Source organism: Alexandromys fortis, unplaced genomic scaffold, assembly GCF_014885135.2.
Source record: "Alexandromys fortis isolate MF-2015 unplaced genomic scaffold, M_Fortis_MF-2015_v1.1 scaffold_25, whole genome shotgun sequence".
NCBI classification, from domain to species: domain Eukaryota; kingdom Metazoa; phylum Chordata; class Mammalia; order Rodentia; family Cricetidae; genus Alexandromys; species Alexandromys fortis.
In genome coordinates, this window is record NW_026067904.1 from 10617109 (window position 1) to 10639382 (window position 22274).

Consider the following 22274-nt stretch of genomic DNA (forward strand, 5'->3'; position numbering starts at 1 on the left):
TACATCTACAGCCTGAAGCAAACTTTTTTAAATTTGAAAGAAAAAGATCAAAATAAAAGATTTAGAGGAATACTCACATCGCAAAGCATATAATTCAGTGACTGCCCAGAAATGGTACAAAAATTTTCCACAAAATTCCGAGGAGCAGAAAAAACACGAAGAACTTTTTCATCTGCTCCAGACACAAACTGAAACCGATCAATCATCGCTAAACATTTCAGGTCATAACCATGTATCTGAGGCCTTGCAATCTCATGCCAAGTCTCCTGAAGTTAAAACACAACAGAAAATAAAAATGAGTCCATGCTTCAAAATCAGTCCTTTTCAAGAGCTGAGGAGACTGATCCATAGGAGATTTCAAATGGAAAGAAGGTCTTGAGTTAAGCAGGAAAGCATCTTACCTGATAGCCTCGTCTCTTCCATGGAGCAAAAAGGCGAGTTGTTTGATCAGTACTAGTGGTGATAATGAATTCTCCCTCTGGATCCCATATTAGGTCTTGGACACCACCAAAGTGTCCTGAAATGACAATGCCTGGAACCCACTGTCTCTGCAATAAAAATGATAACATATACCAAGATAAACAAGGACCATCAAGAGGAAAGCTGTAAAACTAAATATTCAAGACAAGATCATAAAATAAAAGGAGCTGATTGTTTCCCAATCAACCACATCCTTTGAAACAGTGTTTATAGGACATTTCCCAGCAGTCAAGACAGCCTGATACTACCTGTCTATCAACTCTCCTGCAAAACAGGTAAATAAAAGTGACCACCACACAAATGCATTAGAATTGAGTTTATACTCATGAAGTATGCAGTGATAGCACATACAACATGATTGCTGAGTATTTATTAAACTCCATAATGAAGAAAGAATATTGAGTAAAATGAGAATAAATTTTAGTGTGGACCTAAAGGGTTTCTATATTAAGTTAAAAAACCGAGTCAGGTGTGGTACCAAACACCCTAAAACCAGCACTAGGGAAGCAAAGGCAGTCAGAGCTCTGTGACACCAGCCTAGTCTATATGTGAGCTCCAGGACAGCCAGAGCTACATAGAGAGACCCTGTCTCAAAACAAAACAAAACAAAGCAAAGCAAAACAAAAGTTAAAGGATTTATGGATATAAAGGACAGAAAAATGAACGACATCAAATTGGTCCACCTATTCAGCTCACAACAGCAACCATGTATAGAAGGTAATAACAGGGTGTGCCATGTACCTGTCCCCAGAGCCTTTCTTAATAAACTAACAGGGAATAAAACTAAGAGAGGAAATGAAATTGATTATGCAACTAGCAGGTTGTTTAAAGCCAAGCCTAATGATATAGTTAATAATACTTTTTCTTCTGTTATACTGAAACAGGGTCTCATGTAACACAGACTGGTCCCAAACTCTGCTCTGCACACCAGAGGCTGGCAAGGAATTCTTGATGTTTTTATATCTGTCTCCAAGTGCTGGAATTATAGGCATGAACTACCACACTTGTTCTATAAATAATTAAACTAAGTCATACAGGTTCTAAGGAGTGATTACAACAAGCTGCAGTTCACAGACAGCACTTTGGGATTACTAGTACAGTCTACCGTACTTGTTCATAAAAATCAGCCCTGGGCTGGAGAGATGGCTTGGTGGTTAAGAGTGCTTGCTGAAGAATCATGAAGACTAGAGTTCAGATCTCGGCACCGATGGAACAAGCCAAGCATCCTGCAAACACCTACAACTCCAGCTCTCAAAGAATCTGACCCTCTCCTGGCTTCTGTGCACAGGCAAGTGTGAGCACTTGCACATACACTGAGCATATGTTCATTCACACATACAAAATAAATCTTTGAAAAATAAATAAAAATCAATCTTGAAGGGTTAGGAAGACGGCTCGGTGGTTAGGAGTGTGCACTGCTCTTCCAGACTACCCAAATTCGGTTCCCAGCCCATGCCAGTCAATTCACATCTGCCTACAGCTCTAGTTCCAAGGAATCTAGCACCCTCTTCTGGCCTCTATTCTGGGCACCTGTATTCACATGCACATACCCACACACAAACACCTAAAAATAAATCTTTAAATAATTAATCCTGATTGTAAATAAATGGAGCACTCTGGTGTGGGCTGCTGATAGTCAGTGAAGCCCATGAGCACTGGGTCTGGGGTATGCAGGCACTCTGCTTCAGGCTCAGTTTGTGGTCAATCTACCACTGTCCTTAAAAAAAAAAAAAAGCCCACTTTAAAAAATCAACTCTCTACCCCACACATGGTAAATCCTATGCATAAGCACAGTGAAATTGAATTCAGATTTGGGGGCCTTCTCCCTCATCTAGTGTTTTCCTTCTGCAAACACCCTCAAAGAGTCTGAGTTAAGGAAACAGAATTCACCTTAAGAATTAGTTCTAAACTAACATTGTCATAGATTCATTGGTTGTTTTAACTGTGGAAAGAATCTTAAAGGCCAAGTTCAAATGAAGGTTGTAAGACTAAGTCTTCAATAAAACAAGAAGTTAAAACCTCAGAGGTGATTATTTCAAAGGCCATAAACTAAAAGTGATGCAAATCCATGAATATGTACTTTAGAAAGGAAGCTACTAGGCTAGTGAGATGACTCAACAAATAGGGACACTGGTCACAAAGCCTGATGACCTAAACTTCATCCCCAGGACCCACATGGTATAAGGAGAAAGTTGTGTCTATGTTGTCTTCTAACCTTTACACTTATACACCAACACATACACAAAATAAAAATATGTAAAATATATTTTTAAAAGGAAGCTATCTGCCGGGCGATGGTGGCGCACGCCTTTAATCCCAGCACTCGGGAGGCAGAGGCAGGCGGATCTCTGTGAGTTCGAGACCAGCCTGGTCTACAGAGCTAGTTCCAGGCTCCAAAGCCACAGAGAAACCCTGTCTCGAAAAACAAAAACAAAAAAATAAAAAAAAAAGGAAGCTATCTGATACACACTCAAAATATCCAAGTCACATTTCACTCAATACTCTTATTTAATTTATTTATTAAATTTATTTATAAAACTTAGCTAGCATCCAGACTGACTTTTATCTGCACATGATGGGAGGTCAGGGCAGACAACCCAGGGTCTCACATAAACTAGACTAATGCCACAGAGCCACATTTCAGCCCCACATGAATAACATTTGGGCATCATTCAGTACGGTCACACTGCTGGACAACTCTGCATTTTCCTTCCTAGAAAAGCCCAAACTTCTAACTTGGTTTAAATACCAAACCTATCTTTAGAAAGGAAAGTCATCTCTGCTTAAATGTGTCTACTGGGAAAGCACAAGTCAGCAAGGAGTCCATATGCTCGTACTGGGTTTACTGTACTCTGCTTCCAAAGGTGCAGTGCTCCATGGAATGCATGCGCGATGATCATGGTCCCATTCTCTCCAAACTGGCAATCATAAAACCCTAGGGTATTTCCACCTACTTCACCTACTCGAACCTACACAAGAACAGAAAAACAGTTATCAATCAACAGGTCCAATTCTCACACTAGAAAAGCATCCAGAGACGAAGTTATAGCTCATTTAATGTACACAAAGAGAGAAAATTTACAGCTCTAGGAATATAGGTTTGGGGTGGATATGCTGACTTTAAAAAGCTCCATTTTGTATTGCTTAAATATCCACACCTTACCTGTTCTAGCCAAATCCCTGACTCTTCATCTGGAGCCCAGAGAATCATGGTCTTGTCCATGGAGGCAGACAGCAGTCTCACTGGCTGCTGCAGAACACCATCTAAAGAGAAAAAAACCGATATTTTTAAACCATCAACAAGCGGAGCCTGAGTCTGATTGAACAAAACAGAAAGGCACATAGCACTGATGGCAACAGCAAAGGTGTGCAAAGCCAGATGTAAGAACCCATACCTATAACCTCGGCACTTAAAGCACAACTGCTTTAAGGTCAAGACCAGCCCAGGAACCAGTCTCCAAAACCGTACAAACAGCCATAAGATCTACCTTTAACATAAACAAGTTGTGATAGATTCAGACAATGGAGTATTATAGAGTAATAAGCTAGCAACATGAACCAACATAGTTATATGTCTAAATATGTACATGTAATAAAAAATGGTGTGCACATATTAGTACCAAGTTTTGTCAATGACAACAATGCGTCCATCACTACATAAACATGAAATTCAAGTGCAATAAACATGCCTAGGTCTGACAAGCACTGAACTTAGCACTGTGTCTCTACAAAAGAATGGAGGAAAGCTTCAAAGTTCTTGAACTACAGAAAAGCTGGAAGTTTTCTCTCTAATACAAAAATTTTAAGTAATATATATCTTTAAACATAAATGTGTTTTACTATTTTGAATTATGTCTGTCTTACATCTCTATGTGTGTATGTACAGTGGTGTCTGATCCCTCTATAGTTGGGAGTTAACAGTTGATAGTGAACTGACATGGGTGCTGGGGACTGTCTGGGTCCTCTGCAAAAGCCATCTCTCCAGGCCCTTTCTGAACATTTTAACTATGTATTACAGATATATGGGCAGATTTATGCTGTGCACGCAGAGGTCACTAAAGAGCTTTAGATTCCCCGGAATTACAAGTCTTTATGAACTGCCTGACATGGGTCCTGGGAACCAGCTCGGGTCTCTGTAAGAGCAGGGGGTACTCTAAGAACTGATCCATCCGTCCAGGCTGATACCGACTCCCCACCTCTTTCTCTGAAGGCCAAAGAGCTTCATTCGAGCGTGGAAATGTGAAATTAGTGATTCCACTTTGACTTTCTATATCTTTGACTTGGTCTTGGTGTAAGTGCTCAGTCAAAAAAACAGCTTCCTCTTCTTTATTTACTTAAAGATTTTTAATTATGTGTCTATGTGTGTAAGTGCAAGCACCCTTAAAATCCAAAGGTGTCAAATAGCTCTGTCAAGTCCCTCTTTTTCTTATTTTTACTAGTAGAAACACAGCTTCAAATTAGCAAAAATGAGTGTATAGTCTTTCTTCCTTTTTATTTTGTGTATACATGTGTGTATTTGAAATAAGGTGTTGTTATTCAAGATGGATTAGCCTTGATCTTGTAATCCTCCTATCTCAGACTCCTGACTGCTAGAATTACCACTATATATTACCATGCTCACCTTTCTTTTCTACTGAAATGGGACTTTACTATGTAGTTCAGCCTGGCTACAAACTCACAATCCTCTTTCCCCAGCCTCTCTAGTGGTGAGATTACATGTGTGTACCATCAAACTCACCAATATTTTTTGTTTTTAGTTTTGAACTAAACTTGAGCTGCTAGAAAGGAAACAGTAAATTGCACAGCTTGTTTGCCCTCAGCTACAGAGCTGGGAGAAAGCAGGTACAGGCATCTGTTAATGACAACAGAGCACATGGGTCAGGAGACAGAGAGGGGCTGGGCTGGGAAGAGAGAAATCACTAGACAAGGCTACATGGCATACATTGGAGCTGGCTTCAAAAGATAAAATGATGAAGACACTGTGGCAAATGTGTTCAACCCAAGAGCTGAGCAGTGGTCGGTCGGCGGTCATCTGCGCATCAATGACTCCTGTTCCTAAGGACAAGAACTAGCCGTATACTAGCAGCAGTCTGAGGGTAACCCAGTCCCTACAGCGGTTAAAGGCAAAGGAAACAAGGGGAAGGTGTTTCTCACAAATACTATCTCCCATTATCACCACTTCCACACTTCCAAGAGTGAGGGTCCAGTATGGTTGGCTTGACTCAATTTTTAAGCTCCCGAATCACATAGGAACTTTAAAGAAACATAACCGGTCAGCCTGCCTGAGTACAAGTTTCAGTGGAGCTGCTGTCGGCATGGTAATTACACAGGCCAGCTTACAAACGCCTCACGTTTATGAACTTCAGGTACGCCCAAAGCAATCCTCCAGTCAGCTGTAATACTGTTTATATGTAAAACATGGTTACATTTAATCCTGGAAGCAAGAGCTCTCTACTTCCCTCTTACCTTTGTAAAATGGAGGCTGCCAATGAACTGCATTTACCCAGTTCTCATGTCCAGCCAGCAGGGTCTCCAGGGCCATCGCACACGTGATGCTAGTATCTACAACAGAAGCAACAGACACCCTTTCCTCACAGCTCTTTTAAAAGGAACACTTGCAGAATCAAGTCTGTTGTGTAATTATGGCAATAAATTAGAACAAAACATAATAATCCAGATTCAGCAAAAAGAACAAAAATTCTAAACTTCATTAACCTCACCCACTAAAAAAAGAGCTAAAAATAAATTTTCCCCTACATTTTTCTCTATGTGGGCATGAGTAAATATTAAAGAATATATTTTACTATTTTAAATATTCCTGAAAAGGCTGTTACATAGCGATTAAAGAGCAAAACCACACATTTACATTTTGAAACATCACACATACAATTTATATCAGCTCAAAAATCAGGCCTGCGAGTGTAGTTCAGTTACTGTTGCCTAGCACACGCAAACCCTGAGTTAATTTCCAGCACAACTGAAAATACATACACCCCCCCGCCCCCGCAAAAAGTAGTATTAAAGCAAAACCAAGGCACTTGGGAGGCAGAGGCAGGCGGATCTTCGTGAGTTCGAGACCAGCCTGGTCTACAAGAGCTAGTTCCAGGACAGGCTCCAAAACCACAGAGAAACCCTGTCTCAAAAAACCAAATAAATAAATAAATAAATAGCAAAACCAAGGCCTGGGGCTTTAACTCAGCTGAGAGAATGAGTGTGTCCAGCACAGCCAGTTTGACATTAACAGGACAATGTGGTGCAATTCTCCAATACAACAACATCTAGAAGGTATAAGGAGGAGGAGGCTCAAGAGTCAAGGAGGACCGGGCGGTGGTGGCACACGCCTTTAATCCCAGCACTCGGGAGGCAGAGGCAGGCGGATCTCTGTGAGTTCAAGACCAGCCTGGTCTACAAGAGCTAGTNAAAAAAAAAAAAAAAAAAAAAAAAAAAAAAAAAAAAAAAAAAAAAAAAAAGAATCAAGGAGGCCAACCTGGAATACATGATACCCTGTGTTAAGTAAACAGAAAAACAAAAAACCTAACAAATAAGTAACACAAGCAGGAGAGTCAGCCTCCTTGTTTATTTACTTGATAACTATCAACTTTTTTAAAAATTTAGCATAAATGAATAAGGGAAGCTAAATTCATATTATAGGCTTTAAAAACAAAGAAATGAAAACTTTCATATTTTGGTCTAGATATATCTCCAATAGGATCTATGAGTGGCAAGCCAGTCTATTACAACATTATAAGAAAATCTGGATTACATATGTCACTCACATGTAAAGAAAGAATTTAGCTTGTCTCTTATGAACGCGCTCCACAGGACCAGAATCCACACTGGCCTTTTAGGTCTTCCAAGGCTATGCTTGCAACATCTCACAGATTAAGTCACTGGTAAACAGTACGCCTAACGTTCAACAGTTAAAAAGACCTGACTAACACAGTCTATAAAAGGGTTTCAAACATGAAAAATAATAGATCTCACATAAAAATAGAAGACTAACCTTCACACAGATGTGTGGAGACCTAGACAAATAAAACAGCTAGCAGAGCTGAACATGTCACAACAAGCACGTCACTGTTACCCACCTCCATGTCGTACAGTGAAAGTACTTTCCTTCATTCTCACAGTTCTTAAGTTTGCTTCATTTTTCAAAAGCGGTGGTTTCCTATACAGTCTCCATATTCTTATCATGCAATCCTGTGAACAGCTCGCTAGGAAAAGGTCACTACCTATTTAGAAAATACATGTTACATTACTTTTTAAAACTGTTATGTAGTAAATTTAGGTGTAAGACTTTTTCATCTATGATGTGTATATTTCTAGATCCAAAAATATTAGACTTTGCTTCCTTATCCTTCATTTATTTGGCTGGAATTCATTTTTAATGGCATTGGCAAAAATATATACACAATGTTAATAAATACATATATAACAACAGGTGATTCTATAAAGCTAGGCCACAAAGTTCTAGGAAGAATTCTTCAAGAACATCTACATACAAATAAGACAAGTACTGTCATCTTGTAAATATCAGTTTACTCCATTCTTCACCACCCAATCAATAGCTAACAAGAGTTAAGAATCCCCTTTTCTGAGCCAAAGAGATAATGGCTCAGTGGGCAATGATACCTGCCACCGAGCCTCAGTGAGTGTGATCTTGGGACTTGAAAGGAAACCCTGTTCCTGCTCCCCAGTGCTGTCTTCTAATCTCCAGATGCATGCTTAGCAAATTCTCAAGTCTCTTTTCTGACTGGGACAGTAGACAATGTAACACAAAGAAAACAAACCTGTCCCTGCCATGCACACTTCTAGTAAAATCTCATACTGACCAAAGGTTGCCCACTCTGCTCCTCTTATCCAGTCATCATGTCCAATGAGAGAAAGCACTTTCTGAAACTAGGAAGAAGAGGGTCAGTGAGGTATGTGATACCTCAGTGACTAGTTGGCCTAGTCACTATCTTCAAGCAGTTTAAACATTCACAAGATAGAACAGCACTGAAAACGCTGAACAGCTGGAATTTTGCAACTATTTTAAAATTTCTACGTTAAGATGCATTGCTAAGCAAAACATAATTCCAGTTTCTTAATAAAAACATTAGTTACCTGGCCATCCCGTTGAACAGCTATGTGAACTTTGCAGTCATCAGCACCACACGACAACACTGGGACTGGGAAGGAAAGCAGGCATGGCAGTGAGTACTGCAGCTATGACCACTGGATGAAGAAACCAACTTCTGCTCCCCACACCACCATACAAATCAGCTGAAAGGGTCCAACCTGTCCCCAGGAATAAAGGGACACTCTACACAGTTCTAATCAGCGGTTATGGCAAGTACTGAGACAGTGCGCCCAATCTGAGCACTATGACAGAAGGAGAGTAAAAGACAGTGCAAGTGAAGAGCAAGGAGGAGACTGAGGAGAAGGCTTCAATCCCTAGGACCCACATAAAAAAAGCCAGATGTGGTGTTGTGCATCTGTAATCCCAGCACTTCCTCAGCAAGATGAGAGGCAGACAGAAGAACTGGCAGACAGTTGCAGGCTACCTACCCTAGAATACATGAAGTATATAAACAAGAGAGCCCTTGCCTTAGAGTGCACAGACAGAAGCACTCCCAAAAGTTGTCCCCTAACCAAAATAAATTTCAAGAAAAAAACAAGTAAGGTGCATTTCTACAATACTAGCCAGTGGACCAAGGGGAAAAAACCGTTAGCCTAGCTGAATACTGAAGACCCTCTGAGCCCAGCATCAGCTGCTACCTAAATATCTTTACATGTGTTTTCTGACTTCAAGGATTTTACATTTGGCTTAAGAATGAATTAAATGTTAAAATAAAAGAGCATATAATCAAATATAGGAACTCTGAGAGGACTGAAAGGTATGTGTTGCAAAACTAGCCTCACTTCCCAGCCACCTTTGCATAACATGGAACCAGAGCTCCAGCTCTTGCCATAGAGGACAGGGAGCAAGAGAGGCTAGAGTTTCCTGGCCATGCCTCTAGCAGCAGGGCCTGTCCCCTAGGTAAAGGAGGAGGTAAAGAGAATCACTGACCCATCAACTGTCATTTCTGTGGCTAAAGAAAACGGGAAGCCAAACTAAACTCACCATGCAGGACATGAAGAGTTCTCATCTTGAGAAGCTCACACAGTTAAGTACCTTTCAACTTAGCCCAATCTTCACCTTCAAAGAACTACTTTCTCCAATTTGTATTTATATACATCCATGAAAAATTCAATGAGCAGCATAGCAATTTGGCAATATATTACACCAATAAAATCTCAGCTACCAAAATTTCTAATAGTTGCCCTAATTTTATGAGCTAGACTTTGTTTTCGAATACTGTAATAAATGTTACATTATGAACACCTCAGTTTATCTGCTGTAGTTCTGTTTCTGAAACAGAGTCTCATGTAGTCCAGGCTAGACTCGAACTCCTGATCCTTCTGCCTTTATCTCCCCTTATCTCAATGCCCAGTTTGCTTACTTCGTAAGAGCATTTAGATACAGGGCTTGTGAGTACGGTTCAGTGGTAGAGGGATGTTGAGCATGTGTGAGGTCATTCGCTGGATCACCAATACAAGAGAGACAAATGTAACAGATGCAAAATCAAGGTCCCAAACATTTCTTATGCGGTTCTTTTAATAAATGGGAGGACACTCACCAGTAGTTCCAGGCAAAAGAGAAAGGCAGACAGTCAGAATAGTTGAATCCCCGAAGGTCAAGGTCTGAAGGTATTTTACTAAAAAACAAAAACTCACCATGAACAATCGCCCCTGAGCTTATCGACCTAAAGAAGCTGCGTGGCATCACTAGTCTAGGGTGTCAGCAAAGAGGTGGAGAAGTCAACCCCAGGTCTTGGTGACTTTGACTAATTAAATGTTGAATTTTAACAAGATCAGAGGAAAAAAATAGCTCATTTAAAAAGGCTTAGTTGGAATTTACTTAGGCAAATAGTTTTGTTAAGGGATATTTTTGAAAAATCAGAAAAGAAACATTCATATTAGAGTAACACTTCAAAGTTGCTTGAAATGTTGGCACTTACAAGTGCTCTTGTAAACAACAGTCTTTCACAGCTTCTACTTCTTTTACCTAGATTACAAAGCCTCCAAACCTACCTTCTGTGCCCTTTTTAGACCATAGTCGAACTGTGGAATCTGCAGCTGCAGAAGCTATCAGAGAATGCACCACATCAGGTGGCTCACTCACGTAAACAGCGTGCACGGAATAAACAGGTCCTTCATGGCCTTGGAGACGGAATGCTTTTAAAACCTGAATCAGGAAGAATGACACACGTGTTACAAGAACAGAAGAATTACACAGCTGGGCATGGCAGCTCATGCCTGTAATCCTGGAATGCAGGAGCTTATCCAGAGGACCACTGTGAGTGTGAGAACAGCCTGGACTATCAATGAGACTGTCTCGAAGAAGGAAGGTGAGGCTGTAGATAGAACATGATGGCTGTGTATCTGTAACCCCAGCACTTGGGAGGCGGAGACAAGAGGGCATTCTCAGCTACACCATCTTAGAGGCTCTTTCTTTGGTCAGCAGTCCAGGTGCACTGCACACAGAAACACAAGGATGGGTACCCAATCCCTAAGATGCTCAGCCTTTCCTCCTGAATCCCCATTCCTTTCATCCTTCTTTCATACCCCGCCTCAGTCTGGCCTCATTCTCCCCTCAGTTTGACTGTCCTCTAAATCAAATCTCCCCTGTTTGGCATTCTTCCTGATCATTATCAGTAACAAATTGTAACCAACATTCTAAACAAAGGCAAACATTCATAATCTATTTTTTGGGAATGTGGGCGTAGTTTTCTAGGCTACTTCCTGCTGATTGGGGATGCTGATAATCTTATGGGGTCCTAAAGAAAAAAAATTTTTTTTTCGAGACAGGGTTTCTCTGTAGCTTTGGAGTCTGTCCTAGAACTCCCTCTGTAGACCAGGCTGGCCTCAAACTCACAGAGATCCGCCTGCCTCTGCCTCCCGAGTGCTGGGATTAAAGGAGTGCGCCACCACTGCCCGGACCTAAAGAAAATTTTGAATTATGGTCAAGTCCTGAATAATATATTCTGTGAGGCTTGATCACCTCAGCCAGCTGTCTTAAAACTGTTCTGGATGCAGAACTCAGAGGAAACTCCCAACAGAGGTCCTCTGAAAAGCTGGATCATCTGGGCCTTCTGTTCCCATTGGAGATTTCTCAGGGGGTCTTCCTTGATCAAACCTGATTTTTCTTACCCCAGAATGAATCCCTAGCCTTTCATTTTCTGTGGAAACAAAAGCAAAACCTCTTCTCCAAAGTAACATACCTTTTGACTTAAATTTTGAAGTCAAGTCATTTTCAAAATAGTTATGGTGGATTAATCCAGCAGCATTTATAATCAAATGTCTTTTAGTAGCTTTTGTTCCTTCCTCAGCCATCAAAAAATTTAAAGACAACATAATAACATACAGTATCCAGACTCTCTGTGTATTTTTCATCTTTTATGTGGCTTTATTTTAAACTCTGTTTCTTTTATTTTTATTTTTAATTTTTGGCTTTTTGAGACAGGGTTTCTCTGTGTATCTTTGGATGTCCAAGAAATTACTCTGTAGACCAGGCTGTCCTTGAACTCAGAGATCTTCCTGCCTCTGCCTCCCAAGTGCTGGGATTAAAGGTGTGTGCTACCACACTTTGAACTCACAGAGCTCTGTCTACCTCTGCCTCCCAACTGTTGGGATTAAAGGTATGCACCACTACACCCAACCACTCTTGTTTTTTCTTTTTTAAGGACTTTATCCTTTTTCTTTTCTCTCCCAAACTTACACATATTTTTAAACACACTGTAAATCACTTAGAGGTTTTCTTCATCTGAATTATCTTTACTATACATCTCTCTTTTTCTGACCGCATGAGTCTTTAATTTGCTAAGCAATATGGCTAGGATTAAACCATGACTTTGACGGCTGGATCCAACCCATTTTTTAGCTTTCTGAGAGTCTAGCTTTATGGCAGAGGTACAGGTTGAAGCTATGTTTATTTCCACACTTTTATAGCGTTTCAAGGTCCACACCACCACCAAGAAAAATGTTGTAGGCTACTCATAAACATCATTTAAGTGTTTTGTGGCAGAAACTCTTAAAAGGGCTGCGAAGTTTTTGCAGCTAAAGTTGAGTCAGGAAGCTTCTCTTAAATGAGACACACTTGCCTCTAGCAAACAGAGCCCACCTGAGAAAATGCTGCTATCAATAAGCCGTGTTTAACTCTATTCTTTTCTGTCTAGAATTACTTCCCAAGCTCTCAGGCTTTATGTGGATGCAGCTGTCCACGTGGGCGCCATTTGTTGACTGATGTTTCTGCTCCACCAAGTCACACATCCTGAGCTCATTTAGCCTCCCTGGAATCTTCTGCTAAGACTGGGCCCAGTGGGAGTGTCATTCTGTTCATTCAAATGCAGGTGGTTCCAAAATCCCTTCTCCACATGGCCCTCTAATTCCTGTAGCAGCCAGTAGCTCACATGACATGGTTCCATATCTTACCCATTTTTTTTTTCTGCAGAAGTACCTTTTTCCCAGGGCCCTAAGAAAGAACCCAATTTTCACTTACTCCTTTCCCTGTCATTGTATCCCCAATCTATTTTAACTAACCTATAATGCCAAAAGCATTTTTTACACACACTCTCCTTTTCTTCCTGTTTTCCCTATGCTGAGTTAGCAGTGCTATCACATTACCCTTGACATACTGCTTTCCTTAGCCAACTGACTTTCAAATGTTTGCTGAATAAGAACACCTCCCCTGAAAGCTAAGGGCCTCATCCACACTAGGCAGGTGCTCTGCCACGGATCTGTATCCCAGCCTAAACACAACAACAAAAACTTTGAGATAGTGTTTTGCTGTATAGCCTATACTGACCTTAAATTCATACTTCTGCCTCAGCCTGTTGAGTGCTGATAGTACAGGCCTACACCATAAGATCAGCCTAAGAATGAACTCCTAAAGCTAGTACTCAAATACAATCTTCCCTTATTCTCCACTATTTCTGTACATATGTACTATCTAGTAACATTTCCTAAACTATCTCCTCTGAATTCAACGGGATGCTAAGATTTTAAATGGGAATGGCAGGTTCATTTGTGTACTATTTTTCTTACTTTGAATCCTCACCCCTTAAATTTTTCCCAAGGCAATCACTCTCCCATCTTACAACTCAAAGGCCATCTGTTTGCTGTGGAGGTACAGTAAGTTCACACACCTGGGTATGGAGCACTTTGACTTTTCATTATTCAAGCCCACTAAGCTTTCAAGATAATATCCTTGACTCATGACCAAGAGGGCCCTGACTTATCTACTTCTGTAGGAAGTAGCATTTTACCCACTGCATCTCTGCAGCCCATGTCTCAGAAATATCTTTTTATTAAAAAAGCATATATATAACCTTGGCTACTGTGATGGTTTGAACAGGAATGGCCCCCAAAGTTTGGTCATTAAGAAGTGGCACTACTGGGGCTGGAGAGATAGCTCAGAGGTTAAGAGCATTGCCTGTTCTTCCAAAGGTCCTGAGTTCAATTCCCAGCAACCACATGGTGGCTCACAGCCATCTGTAATCGGGTTTGGTACCCTCTTCTGGCCTGCAGGCATACACCCAGACAGAATATTGTATACATAATAAATAAATTAAAAAAAAAAAGAAGTGGCACTACTTGACACAGATTAAAGGATGTGGCTTTGTTGGAGGAAATGTCAGTAAGGGTGGGCTTTGCTCAAATCAGGCCCAGTGTTTCTCTCTTACTGCTCCTTCTCCAGCACCACGTCAGTCTGTGTACCACCACACTCCCTGCCATGAAGATAATGGACAAACCTCTGAAACTGTAAGAAGCTCCAATTAAATGCTTTCCTTTATAAGAGTTGCTGTGGTCATGGTGTCTCTTCACAGCCATAAACACTAGTTAAGAGAGCTATATAGTTGACCGAAAAATAAGATAAAGTATTTGGGCTTCAGATAGTTTTTTCCTAATGTTCTTTTGGAAATTTATCTTACAGTAGATCCAATTTACTTCAAATATTGAGTGTGTAGCATATGCGACCATTTACTTTCCTGTATAACAATTTGATCATGCCCAGTTATTTATTTTCTTTTTTCTTCATATACTATATATATATATATATAATGTTTCCCCCATCCAACTCCTCAAGATTCTTCCCCCACCCATCCAACTTCATGTTCTCATTTGTGCAAACCAAAACTGTAAAGCAAAACAAACAAACAAAACTCAAAACTGTAAAAAAAAAAAAAAAAAAAAAAAAAAAAAAAAAGAGAGAGAGAGGGGAAGCCCGAGTGACTAATCCACATGGAATCATGCAGAAGCCCAAGCAACCGACCTGCCTGGGAGTAGCAAGCAACCAGACCAGACATGTGACATGTGCACGGCCTCGACCTCAAGGAGTGGGCCTTGGGTCCATATGAACCTAGAGGTGAGCTCACTGGAGGCTCTGCTCTGCCTGTACCTGAAGGAGCGCCCAATGGAGTCACAAACCCCCAACTATACCAATTAGAGGAAGAGGGACCCCATGAAGTACAGGCTCCACCAATACTGACTGGAGGAATTGGTGGGAGATAACAAGGTAAGAATACACTCAACAACATAAAGAGCAGCTGGAGAGTTGGCTCAGTGGTTAAGAGCATTGCCTGCTCTTCCAAAGGTCCTGAGTTCAATTCCCAGCAACCACATGGTGGCTCACAACCATCTGTAATAAGGTCTAGTGCCCTCTTCTGGCCTGCAGGCATACAGATAGAACATTGTATACATAATAAATAAATAAATAAATATTTAAGAAAAAAAAAAAAAGAAACATAAAGAGCAATACAATACCACCAGAAACTAGTGGCTCTACAACAGCAAGATCTGAACACCCCAACGCAGATGAAGAAGAAAATGACCTTAAAACCAACTTTATGAAAATGATTGAGGTGGTTAAAGAGGAAACAAAAATTCCCTTAAAAAAGTGGAGGAAAAGACAAACAAAAAATTGGAAGTAATCAACAAATTCCTTAGAGAAAACCAAGAAAAAGCAGTTAAATGAATAAAAGAAATAACTCAAGACTTGAAAACTGAAATACAGACAATAAAGAAAACACAAACTGAAACTTGTGAATTCTGGAAAGGAAATTTGGGTAAATCATCAGGAACCACAAATGTAAACATAAACAGCAGAATACAAGAGATGGAATGATGGAGGTGGGTCTTGTATCTTATCTGTTGCTTTCATTGGTTAATAATAAAGAAACTGCCTCGGCCCTCATAGGACAGAAAATTAGGTAGGTGGAGTAAACAGAAGAGAATTCGGGGAGAAAGAAGCTGAGTGAGGAGTCGCCATGATTCTCCCGCTCCAGACAGACGCAGGTTAAGATCCTCCCTGGTAAGCCAGCTCGTGGGCTACATAGAATATTAGAAATGGGTTAGAACAATATGTAAGAGCTAGCCAATAAGAAGCTGGAACTAGCCGGGCCAGGCAGTGTTTGAAAGAATACATTTTCCGTGTAATTATTTCGGGGCATAACCTAGCCATGCGGGCGGCCTGGTGCTGGGGACGCAGCCCTGCCGCTTCCTATTTCAACAATGGAAGAGAGGATCTATGGCACTGCTGAAGATACAATAGAGGAAATATATTCATAGGTCCAAGAAAATGTTAAATACAACAAAAGCTTAACACAAAATACCCAGGAAATATGGGACTCTATGAAAAGACCAAACCTAAGAATAATAGGGATAGCTGAGAAGTGGTGGCCCACGCCTTTAATCCCAGCACTTGAGAGACAGAGACAGGCGTATCTCTGTGAGTTTGAGGCCAGCCTTCTACAGAGCAAGTTCCAGGACAGGCTCCAAAGCTACACAGAGAAACCCTGTCTCAAAAAACCAAAAAGAATAACAGGGTTAGAAGAAGAAGAAATCCAACTCAAAGGCACAGAAAATATATTCAACAAAATCATAGAAGCAAACTTTCCCAACTTAAAGAAGTACATGCCTATGAAAATACAAGAAGCTTACAGAACACCGAATAGACTGGACAAAAAGTCCCCTCACCACATAATAATCAAAACATACAGAATAAAGAAAAAATATTAAGTGCTACAAAGGAAAAAGGCGAAGTAACATATAAAGGCAGACCTATCAGAATTACACCCAACCTCTCAATGGAAACGATGAAAGTCAGAAGGTCCTGAACAGGCCTTCTGCAGACACTAAGAGACCACAGATGCCAGCCCAGACTACAATACCCCGCAAAACTTTCAATTACCATATATGGAGAATACAAGATATTCTGTGATAAAACCAGATTTAAACAATATCTATCCAGCCCTACAGAAAGTACTAGAAGGAAAACTCCAGTCCAAGTTACGTGTACTAAAACACAGGCAATAGATAGTCTCGAAGCAGCAAATCCCAAAAAGGGAAACACACACAATACCACCACCAACAACAAAAACAAAAATAACAGGAACTTGCAATCACTGGTCATTAGTGTTCATTAGTATCAACGGACTCAATTCGTCTATAAAATGACACAGGTTAACAGATTGGATACTAAAATAGAATCCATTCTCTGCTGTATACAAGAAACACACCTTGACCTCAAAGGCATTACCTCAGAATAAAGGGTTGAGAAAAAAATCTCCCAATCAAGTGGATCTAAAAAAGAAGCGGGTGTAGCTATCCTAGTATCTAACAAAATAGACATCAAACTAAAACTGATCAAAAAAGACAAAGAAGGACATTTCATATTAGTCACAGGAAGAAAAATCTATCAAGAGGAAATCTCAATTCTGAACATCTATGCCCCAAATACAACGGAACCCACATTTGTAAAAGAAATATTACTAAAGCTTAAATCTCACATTAAGCCCCCCACACTAATAATGGGAGACTTCAACACCCCACTCTCACCATTGGACAGGTCTGCCAGACAGAAACTTTACAGAGAAATAAGAGAACTAACAGATGTTATGACTCATATAGACTTAACTGACATCTATAGAACATTCCACTGAAACATGAAAGAATATACCATCTTCTCAGCACCTCATGGAACCTTCTCAAAAATTGATCACATACTTGGTAAAAAAGCAAACCTCAATAAATACAAAAGAAATGGGAGTAACTACTTGTATCTTACTGGATCACCATGGCTTACAGTTAGAATTCAACAACACTAATTTCAGAAAGTTCACAAACACAATGGAAATTGAACAATGCTCAACTGAATCACCAATGGGTGAAGGAAGAAATAAAGAAAGACAATAAAGACTCCCTAAAATTCGATGAAAATGACCACACAACATACCCAAACTTATGGGACACAATGACAGCAGTCCTAAGAGGAAAGTTTACAGCACTAGATGCCTACATAAAGAAGCTGGAAAAACCCCACATTAGTGAATTAACAGATCACCTGAAAGATCTAGAACAAAAAGAAGCAAACTCACCCAGAAGCAGTAGACAGCATGAAATAATAAATTGAGGGCTGAAATCAATAAAACAGAAACAAAGAAAACAATACAAAGAATCAGTAAAACAAGGGGTTAGGTCTTTGAGAAAATCAACAAGATTGACAAACCTTTATCCAAACTGACCAAAAGGCAGAGAGAAAATATCCAAATTAACAAAATAAGGAATGAAAAGGGGAACGTAACAACAGACACTGAGGAAATTCAGAGAATCATCAGGTCATACTTCAAAAACCTGTACTCTACAAAATTGAAAAATTTAAATGAAATGGACAACTTTCTGGATAAGTACCACATACCAAAATTAAATCAATTAAAAGATAAACAAATTAAATAGATCTATAACCCATAAGGAATTAGAAAGTCATCAAAAACCTCCCAACGAAACTAAGCCCAGGACCAGATAGCTTCAGTGCAGAATTGTACCAGAATTTCAAAGAGCTAATACCAATACTCTTCAAATTGTACCAAACAACAGAAGAAGGAACACTGTCAAACCCTTTTTATAAGGCTACAATTACCCTAATACCCAAATCACACAAATATGAAACTAAGAAAGAGAATTACAAACCAATCTCTCTCAGGAACATTGATGCAAAAATGCTCAATAAAATACTGGCAAACTGAATCCAAGAACACATCAGAAACGTCATCCCCCACGATCAAGTAAGCTTCATCCCAGAGATGCAGGAATGGTTCAACATACAAAAGTCTTGTCAACATAATCCACTATATAAACAAGCTGGGGGAAAAAAAAAACATATGATCACCTCATTAGATGCAGAAAGTCTTCGACAAAATAGAACACCCCTTCATGATAAAGGTCTTGGAGAGATCAAGGATACAAGGAACATTCCTAAACATAATAAAGGCAATATACAGCAAGCCAACAACCATCATCAAACTAAATGAAGAGAAATTCAAAGCGATCCCCCTAAAATCAGAAACAAGAAGGCTGTCCATTCTCTCCATATCTATTCTATTAGTATAGCACTCAAAGTCTTTGCTAGAGCAATTAAGACAACAAAAGTAGATCAAGGGGATACAAACTAGAATGGAAGAAATCAAACTTTCCCTATTTGCTGATAATATGATAGTAAACATAAGTGACCCCAAAAATTCTACTAGGGAACTCCCAAAGCAGATAAATATCTTCAGTAATGTGGCAGGATACAAGTTTAACTCGAAAAATGAGTAGCACTTCTATATACAGATGATAAGCAAGCTGAGAAAGAAACCAGAGAAACCTCACCTTTCACAATAGACAGACACAAACGACATAAAATATCTTTGGGTAACTATAACCAAACAACTGAAAGACCTGTATGACAAGAACTTTAAGTCTTTGCAGAACGAAATTGAAGATTATCTCCCATGCTGATGGATAGGCAGGATTAAAACAGTAAAAATGGCAATCCACAGACTCAATGCAATCCCCATCAAAACCCCAGCACAATTCTTCACAGACCTTGAAAGAACAATACTAAATTTCATATGGAGAAACAAAAAGCCCAGGATAGCCAGAGCAACCCTGTACAATAAAGGAACTTCTGGAGGCATCACCATCCCTGTCATCAAGCTCTATTACTGAGCTACAGTGATGAAAACAGATAGGTAATGGCATAAAAACAGACAGGAGGACCAAAGAAATCAAATCGAAGATCCTGACATTAATCCACACACCTATGAACACCTGATTTTTGACAAAGAAGCTAAAAATATAAAATGGAAAAGAGAAAGCATCTTCAACAAATGGTGTTGGTATAACTGGAAGTTGACATGCAGAAGAATGCTATTTGAGCCATATCTATCACCATACACAAAACTCAAGTCCAAATGGATCAAAGACCTCAACATAAATCTATCCACACTAAATAAACCTCATAGAAAAGAAAGTGGGATGTACACTTGAATGCATTCTCACAGAAGACCATTTCCTAAATATAACCCAAGTGGCAAAGACACTGAGAGCAACAATTAATAAATGGGACCTCCTGAAACTAACAAGTTTTTGTAAAGAACACAGTCAACAAGACAAAACAGCTGCCTTCAGAACCCCACATCTGACAGAGGGCTGATCTCCAAAATATACAAAGAACACAAGAAACTAGATATCAAACTAACAAGTAATCAAATTCTAAAATGGAGTACAGATCTAAACAGAGAATACTCAACAGAAGACTCTCAAATGGCCAAAAGACATTTAGTCATCAGGGAAATGCAAATCAAAACAACTCTGAGATACCATCTTACACCAATCAGAATGGTTAAGATAAAAAACAAAACAACAATGACAGTTTATGCTGGAGAGGATATCGGGTAAGGGGAACACTCCTCCATTGCTGGTGGGAGTACAACTGTACAGCCATTGTGGAAATCAGTATGGCGATTTCTCAGAAAATTAGAAATCAATCTACCTTAAGACCCAGCAATACCATAACTTTTGGGTTTACACCCAAAAGGAGCACAATCACACCCCAAGAACATTTGCTCAACTATGTTCATAGCAGCATTATTCGTAATAGCCAGAACCTGGAAACAACCTAGATGCCCCTCAACTAACACCTGGGCCAAGCTCCAGGTGAAGAAAGGGACGAGCGATAATATGAACAAAGAAAGGAGTCAAGACCATGATATGATGTGGAAACCCACAGCATCAGCTGACCCAAACTAGCGGAAGATCACTAACTTCAGACTGACAACTGGGGAACCTGCATAGGTCCAAACTAGGACCCCTGAATACAGGACAATAGAGTGATTTGGGCCACTGGCAGTGGAACCAGGATCTAATGCTAATGCCTGAACCAACTTTGTGGAACCCATTCTCTATGGAGATACCTTGCTCAGCCTGGGGGGTGGGGGCTCGGTTCTGTCTCAATGAGACTTAGTTAAATTCCCAGGAGAGGCCTTAACCTCTCTGAGGAGCAAATGGGAGGTGGGGTGGGGGGAAGGGGGAAGTGAAAGGAGAGGAGGGAGGGGGAACTAGGATTAGTATGTAAAAACTAACTAACTAAAGCCAAGATGAAGAAAAAAAAAAAAAACCCCAACAACAACAAAACAAAAATACAAAAACATGGAACCAGTTTTGTGTTAGCCAGCTACTTCTGGACATGGGGCTTGACCTAAATTATGTTTGATACATCCAGTGACACTCAATGGCAGAAAATATATTTTTTCTTTCCCAGTAGGCATAAATGCAAACACCTGCTTGGCTGGGGACTTTATGTCCACCTTCTTCTCAGTGCTGGGGTTTCTTCTTCAGATTTTACAAAACAATAAAGTATATAGGTTACAGATAAGCAAATAAAGTAAGTTCATAGATGAGAAAAAAACGAGGGCACTCATAAATCAGAAAACAAAAAGAGCTAAAACTTGAAAAGTAAATATAGTCATTTCTTAGAGTTAGAAACAGTTACTGACCTTATTATTCTCTAATTCCCAGTGAATCACTCGATTGTCGGATCCTCCAGACACCAATTCAGAGGAAGAGGCTGAAAAAGTTGTTTTGGTAAATATTTGCATTCATCTCATTCCTTCCCCTAGTTATTTTCTCATCACCTTCTTAGGGAATCTAAATCACATGGTGACAGACCTTACTAGAGGGGCACTAATTACAGTGATAACACATGTAATTCATTTCATGTGACCTTACTTTTAAATAAAGCAAAATTCATGCTTCACAACAAAGTCCTATGGTGTGATTCCTGTGGTCTCTGATGTCAAGGGGTGGCAAGTAATATATTTACAACTAACTATGTTTCTGCACATACATGAAGAGCCATTTTTTTGTATTATATAATGGCTTTTACTGATACACAACTTACTCTGATCTACTACTTGAGATAAGTGGTGTACAAAGCTTATTTTTTTTTAAATATTACAGACAAAACTACAGGAGAGTCTCACTAGCGCAAGAACATTCTGCACTTGCACCTAGATTATAATGCAGAATGAAAAGAAACTTAACTCAGAGTGTTAGACAACAGCACAGGCGGCACAGAAGGACAACTAAAAGAGTTCCACTGGAGTGAGAATTACAGCAATCAACAGGTCCATCAGAAACTCTGCAGTCAGAGTCTCACAATGAAGAGAAATAATTCACTGCATTGCAGTGATTTTCAAAATTTTTGTCCCACTTCACATTCTTTAAGAATTTGAAGAACCAGCCGGGTAGTAGTGACAGCTCACGCCTTTAATTCCAGCACTCGGGAGGCAGAGGCAGGCGGATCTCTGTGAGTTCGAGGCCAGCCAGGTCTACAAGAGCTAGCTCCAGGACAGGCTCTAGAATTACAGTGAAACCCTATCTCAAAAAAA

The 22274-nt window shown here is 39.9% G+C and overlaps 1 protein-coding gene across 1 annotated transcript in view; it reads right to left on the reverse strand.

Annotated features, from left to right (window-relative positions):
* Positions 1 to 22274, reverse strand: part of Elp2 (elongator acetyltransferase complex subunit 2) — a 40694-nt gene that overhangs the window by 13773 nt on the left and 4647 nt on the right. The window contains exons 3-13 of the mRNA XM_050134862.1: positions 21381 to 21451; positions 10597 to 10750; positions 10143 to 10220; positions 8587 to 8651; positions 8313 to 8379; positions 7569 to 7712; positions 5947 to 6042; positions 3644 to 3744; positions 3318 to 3449; positions 402 to 548; positions 78 to 266 (exon numbers count right to left, since the gene is read on the reverse strand). Of these exons, the coding sequence (XP_049990819.1) occupies positions 78 to 266; positions 402 to 548; positions 3318 to 3449; positions 3644 to 3744; positions 5947 to 6042; positions 7569 to 7712; positions 8313 to 8379; positions 8587 to 8651; positions 10143 to 10220; positions 10597 to 10750; positions 21381 to 21451 (1244 nt within the window). The remainder of the gene's footprint in view (positions 1 to 77; positions 267 to 401; positions 549 to 3317; positions 3450 to 3643; positions 3745 to 5946; positions 6043 to 7568; positions 7713 to 8312; positions 8380 to 8586; positions 8652 to 10142; positions 10221 to 10596; positions 10751 to 21380; positions 21452 to 22274) is intronic.